At 38.7% G+C, this 6,735-nt stretch overlaps 1 protein-coding gene across 1 annotated transcript; it reads left to right on the plus strand.

Annotated features, from left to right (window-relative positions):
* The first annotated feature begins 221 nt into the window (after window positions 1–221).
* On the plus strand, window positions 222–1,649 carry HRH1 (histamine receptor H1). The gene has a single exon (XM_010022343.1). The coding sequence runs from the start codon at window positions 222–224 to the stop codon at window positions 1,647–1,649; it is 1,428 nt and encodes a 475-aa protein (XP_010020645.1).
* Window positions 1,650–6,735: the final 5,086 nt, after the last annotated feature.

Below are 6,735 nucleotides of genomic sequence, written 5' to 3' on the forward strand. Positions count from 1 at the left end.
TATTTGGGAGAGCCCTAAAAGGGACAGTGCTAAGCATAAGCACAGATTAGTTTTATTATTTTATTTTAGTACTACAGTGAGCATATTTCTTTTCTTTTTTACAGTTGTGGAAATAAAAATCGCAAAGCAATCCAACGCTTTTTTCATCCAGGAGAGTAACCAAGACTGAATTTCTAAGGCCTGGACGTCTCTGATTTTCATTCTGTGTCCCTGTGCAAAAGATGTCAAAAAACACTACAGACAACTCAACTATCACTCAACCAGCTGTTCTAGGTGTGTTCCTGGGAGGCATTTCACTGATCACTATTGTCATGAATATATTAGTACTATGTGCTGTGAAAACTGAAAAGAAGCTGCAAACTGTTGGTAATTTATACATTGTCAGCCTCTCTATTGCAGATCTGATCGTTGGTTCAGCTGTTATGCCCTTGAACATTGTTTATCTCCTGAATTCTCAGTGGATTCTAGGCTTACCAGCCTGTTTGTTCTGGCTGTCAATGGATTATGTGGCCAGTACTGCATCCATTTTCAATCTCTTCATATTGTGCATTGATCGTTATCGTTCAGTTCAGCAACCACTGAAATATCTCAAGTATAGAACAAAAACAAGAGCCTTGGTAATGATTTTGGGGGTTTGGTTGCTCTCTTTCATGTGGATCATTCCAATCCTAGGATGGCATGTTTTTGCTAATAACGGGAAAAGGAAAGTAACTGAAACCAAGTGTGATACTGAATTCTCTGAAGTCACCTGGTTTAAAGTGCTGACAGCCATTGTGAACTTCTACATACCCTCTATCATGATGTTGTGGTTCTACTATAAAATATTCAGAGCTGTTAGAAAACACTGTCAACACCGAGAGCTCATCGATGGATCACATCAGCCTTTCTCAGAAAAAAATTCCATACACCATAGTAAGACAAAGGACAAGCAAAATATTTGCCTCCATAATCAAATCTTGGATGAGAATAGCCCTCCCAAAGACAAACAAAGCTCTCCTCATCCCAAAAATATGGAGGCAGAGCTTCAGTTTAGTAATCCTGACAAGTCTTCAAAGGCATTTGTTAGCAAGAGTAATAAGAAAGTCCTTAAATGGGGCTGTTTCCCTCTCACCACTATCCAGTCTGAGTCAGGTCAGGATAAAGCAGGAAAGAAGCATGTGTGTGTAACAGAAGAGAACGAAACTGAAGAGGAGCTTTGCTCACAAGACAGTGACTTAAGTGATGCATCAGACAGCCAGAGTTTCAGTGACAATGTACCTAATGGAGACCACGCCAATCCTAACCCTGGAAGAGCTGGCAGTCCTCAGGAAAAGATTGAGAACAGGGATTTCAAAGGACTGGCTTACCTGAGAAAAGCCTGGCAAAGTCTGCATGCCCATTCCAAAAGGCACATTCAAGGACTGCATGTGAACAGGGAGAGGAAAGCAGCTAAGCAGTTAGGCGTCATAATGGCAGCCTTTATGCTGTGCTGGATTCCCTATTTTGTGTTGTTTATGGTAATAGCTTTCCAGGGGCGTGAAAGATTCGCACAGTTACACATGTTCACTATGTGGCTTGGCTATGTGAACTCCACCTTGAATCCATTCCTGTATCCTCTTTGTAACCAGAATTTTAAGAAGACATTCAAAAAGATCCTTCACATTCACTGATACTGGTCTGATTTTTTTTCAGCTTAAAAGCAGCTCAAGATTGCAACCAAAATGTTCCAGTTTCAAAGACAAACATAATGGGGAAAGTAGAAGACTTTGGAAAACTGTAATTGACAAACAAGTGTAAGTACAAGTGAGAAATGTGCATTTAACAGCTTTACACATTTGAAGAAGAACTAATTCACATCAGGAACATGAAAACCTCAGGGGCAATCCCAGAACTGTTACACAGCTTACAATTAGAGATTACCTCTTTCGTCATGTAGAACAAAAACTGGAGATACAAACAGAAATCTTCAGTGACTATAAATTATTCAGCTACAGCAAAAGAAGTGACAGAGTAATGTTTCTGCAATTGGCCAAATATCTCTTCTCTTTCAGCTCACTCCATTAAACAAGGGAACACTGCCTGTGAAGTGAAATCTGCAAGTAAATGTACTTTGCATAGAAAGTAGCTTCAGCTGTTTTAAAAATCTACCCTATTTATTTATAGCTTCCCCAAATCATAAACTTTTTTGAAATCTCAAGTCATACTGTAACCTACTATATCTCTTTGATATTGTGCTTGCTTCATTTATACCTGTTCATGTTAACTTCACTGAAAAAAAACCAACCTGGTTTTATGTCCTAGAAATTTTGCAAAGACTTTCCAACTCAACATACTCTGTCTATTCAAGAAGGGTATGCTGTTGTTTCTAGGTTTACAGAATATAGCTAATTATAGACTACATGTATTTTCTTCTTCCTACAAGCTGGCAATTAACCTAAGTGTGCAGTGGCAGTACTAATCCATATATCCTTATCTTGTAGTAGGCAAACTCTTCTTATTTCAATGAAGCAAACTCATGAGCTACAACTCAAGCTTGCAAAACTGAAAATAAAATACATGAACTGTGTTTACCTTTTCTATCCTTCATATTTAATTGCATTTTATAAATCATGCTATAAATGCTGTAACATTTCAGGAGAAACTCACAAAAATACAATACTCTGTGTTGGAAGTGATCTCAGGAGGACGTATAAGTACAACCTACAGCTCAAAGCTGGGCTGGCTTTGATATTACGTCATGTTGCTCAGGTCCATGACTTGAATGACAAGCATCTGTAAAACCAGCTTCATCTGGAAAAGCTGGGAGACAGCCTTGCAGAGAAGTTTGCAGCTAAGGTTCACTCTACCTAACTTGAGCATTCACTTGCTCAGCCATTGATTTAACTGTTTCTAAGTACTAATTCTTGAAACCAGACACACCCCGTTACACAACAGCAATCAATCCCCTCTTCCTAACTGCAGTCAGGTTTAGATTTGTTCCCAAAGGAAGAAAACATATAATACATAGAGGCATATGTCACAGAATCACAGAATCATTAAGGTTGGAAGGGACCTCCTGAGATCACCTAGTCCAATGGCCCTGCCAAAGGCAGGGCCACTGAGAGCAGGTCCAAAGGAACACATCCAGATGGGTGTCATGCGTCCATGTCGCATGAGTTAGCTTATCTGGAAGCTTACAACTCCACAGAACAATTAGACCAATATAAGAAATAGTCATTAAGAAAGAGTATATGGATTTGGGAGGAGGAAGAAGAATCAAGGCTCAATGCAAAAAGAATGTCCTCACACTCATTTTGTTGTGCTGATGGATTCACCACCTCCTGAATATTATTTTGCTTCTGAAGTTGCTCAGTTTAACAGCAAAATGTCAAGAGTTTGGTGGAATGGGTTGAAGGGATGTTCTGTGTAGTATCTTTATTTCATCAGAAGTGAAAAATGGTAGTTTAATGGTTGAAGGATAAATTCTGAATTCTATGTTCTGAATTAATGATCCTGAGCTACTTAGAGACTGTGTCATGTGAGCCCGTTTCATGAAGCAGTATGACAAGACTTACAGTAACAACCTAACACTTAGGATAACGTTTGCATGATGCTCACAAGTTTTGGATATAATACACTAAGTATATGCAAAGTATTATCCTCTGTCAGTTTTATTTCTCTGAAATTAAACACCTGAATGTCAATAGTTGTATTTAAAGTATTCAGTGTTAAATGGAGCCCTAATATATCTGCATTTCAATAAACTGGAAACGTGTTAAAGGAATAAACTTAAGCCTTTTTAAATGCATCATACGAGATTAGCTGACTTTGGTCTCAAGTAGCATGCAGTTAAAACTGCAATAAGGGAACTCAAACCTAGGAGGAAAAAAAAGTGAAAATACAGAGACAGACTACAGAAGCAGCAAAATTCATTCCAGAATTGAGACAACTTTGTCACTGCAGGAGCAGTATCTGCTCAAATAGTAAAATACCCCTTCTTTTGGACTACAGAGCAACATCTTTTGAACTACAGAGCAACATCTTTTGAACAGATGCTCTCATCCAATGGCCTTTCATAAACAATTTCTCAGATTCACAGCTATTACCATCTTTTTTTGCTTCTGTGATAGCAATTCCAGCCACAACAGATGGTAATTTAGGTGACCCCAGAGGAAGTAAATAAGGTCCAGTTACTAGTAGAGACTGATGAAACAGTCTTACCCATGGGCTACCAGGGTTATCAAGAAGTTTTATAATTTCTGACTCTAACATGTATTAATACATGAAACAGCAACCTAAACAAAATCAGTGAAAATTGGTCTAAAAATTATGATGATTTTAACAAAGAATAGCTCTGGTACAATTAAAGTACATTCAAACACAGAACAGCTAAACCTGGGCAAATAAAACTGCCTGGATATTTTGTAATTTCCCTTCATTTCTAGCCATAATCATAATCAGTGTAACTGTGCAAATAATAAAGACAGGGGAAATTGTGATCGTGGGCTTCTCTGATGTGATAGCTACCATAGATAATAATAAAATAGGAAAATGGGATACCGCCTGTTTTAAACTTCCATTTAACAACATCAAGGTACCTACCAGGGTTTATCAGTTTATTTTACTGAATAGGGAATTCAAATGGCTCTGGATATAAGAGAAGCAGAGGAAAGCAAATTAGGGTAAAGAACGGAGAAGCCTCCTACCATGTGGGGCCAAGCCTCCAGACAATATTCCAAGTGTGGTTTCCTGTAAAATATTTCCAGTGTTCTCCAGTGAACAAACAAGGTCACAGGACACACAGCCTTAGGAGAACATAACTAATTCCTTGGAATTTCTTGGACTGGAGTTCTACTTTGACTAAGGTGTGGTGAGAACAACCAACCTCGCTTTTGAGATAGAAAAACACATTCTCACTTATTTTCTGTGTCAATGGTGACATCTAGTGGGTAATGACGAGAATTCTGGGCTTCTGCATCAAATACCGTGTATAGAGGAGGCCTATTAAAGGAGGGGTGCAATTAGCAAGTAGATCCCACTATCTAGTCCATGTTTCTTTTCCCACATTATTTTCAGGAAATGCAGCACTCGATAAAGGAAACATTAGTGGAGGTGCACATTTTGGCTTCATTCCATCATCTAAAAGGACTCCATTACATTCTCTGTGAGACCACTTTGTGAGAGCACAATAAATGAAAATGACTGATTCGCTTTAAAAATGTATTTCTAATTTTAAAATATTAATATAAAAGCACCACAGACACATCTGAAAAGTTCTAGAGAAGGTCCTGCGTTCTGCAGATTGCTGTTATCTTCCCACTCCTACTCAGGTGGGCTGGAGGATGAGCCTCCTAACTTAGCTGAGGTGGCTTAGGTTCCCAAAAGTGAGGTGTAAAGAATACACCTGAAAGTTTCAGTGCAGGCATTCCACCAGAATGAGAACTACTTCATTTGGAAATGCCAAGTTAGTACTATGCATACATATTCATTTCTTGTTTATTCATTAAGTACAATGACAAAATCATTCATTTTCATCGTTATTTGTATACTGAAGATTAGAAGATGAAAAGAACGATTAATGTTAACACTGTCTGAGAAATAGCTCATGAAAATAGTTCACACTCCTGATAATGGGATCCAAATTAGCTTTAAAAATCAGATATACCTGACACCAAAATAAGTCATCTCTACATGGTCATTTTACAACCCAAAATAGGAAAAGAAAAAGTCAAATGTGAGACATACACGCTACACATGCACAGACACATGAGCACTCATATCAGGCTGCTACTAAACTGTGATTTCAGATCTCTAGCAGTTAAAAAGTGTAAGAGTTCCCACTGAAAGAGATGTACAGTTGTGTATGGTAATGGTTTAAAACCAGATTGATATCTGGTAAGTCTAACCATGTTTCCATTTTTAACCATATCTGTATCCATTATGATTTTGTGTTGTCTATCAAGATATCTTGGGTTTAAACTTGGATATATTTCAACTAAACTATTCCTTACAAGAAATACACAGCACCCACTGCTGCACATGTAATTAAATTGAATACCTTGAGTAAAATCAAGTGCCTTTTGTTGTGACCTGGTATAACTTAGTTACACAAAGCAACACAGTCAGACGTGGGACCTGACTTCAGGTCTCCTACCTGGCAATCTAATTTCCTCCTCACTTCACACGCATTATACCTCAACTCCATTCCTCAAGGGGTAACAACTGTTTCTCTGTATCACACCAAAGTGCTCAAAGGAGAGGCACTGTGCAATCAGTGACGATAAAACAGGTCTGCCAGGTTCTGCTTTTATCTTCTGGTCTTGTCCACTGCGAATGTTGCGTAAAATTCATTTAAATCCTTAAATCATTCTAGATCTGCAAAAATGGATATGGACTTGTCAAGACTTTAGGTTGGAAGGGGCTTCTGGATGCCATCTAGTCCAACCTCCAGCTCAAAGCACGGATAGCATGAAAGTCGGGTCACATTGTTCAGAGGCTTGCGCAGGCAAATCCCCAGGGATGGGGATTACAAAGTCTCTCTGGGAACCTATTCCCGTGTTTAATCAGACACATTAGGCAAATTTTTCTCTATATGTTCATTTGGAACTTTCCTTGTTTTAATATCCACCCTTTTCCTTCCCGCTTTTTGCTGTGCATCTCTGAGAACAATCTGCCTCCGTCTTCTCCACGTCAGGTTACTCCTGACACCCATGAACTCCCCTTCAGCCTTGTTTTATCCACAGGAATCAAACCCAGCTCTCCTAGCCCCTCATGCTG

This window comes from Nestor notabilis, unplaced genomic scaffold (assembly GCF_000696875.1).
Source record: "Nestor notabilis isolate BGI_N333 unplaced genomic scaffold, ASM69687v1 scaffold31880, whole genome shotgun sequence".
In the NCBI taxonomy this organism is placed as follows: Eukaryota; Metazoa; Chordata; class Aves; order Psittaciformes; family Psittacidae; genus Nestor; species Nestor notabilis.

Bases quoted from the DNA above. Each gene is read 5' to 3' on its own strand.
- HRH1 (XM_010022343.1), top strand. From the start codon at position 222: ATGTCAAAAAACACTACAGACAACTCAACTATCACTCAACCAGCTGTT.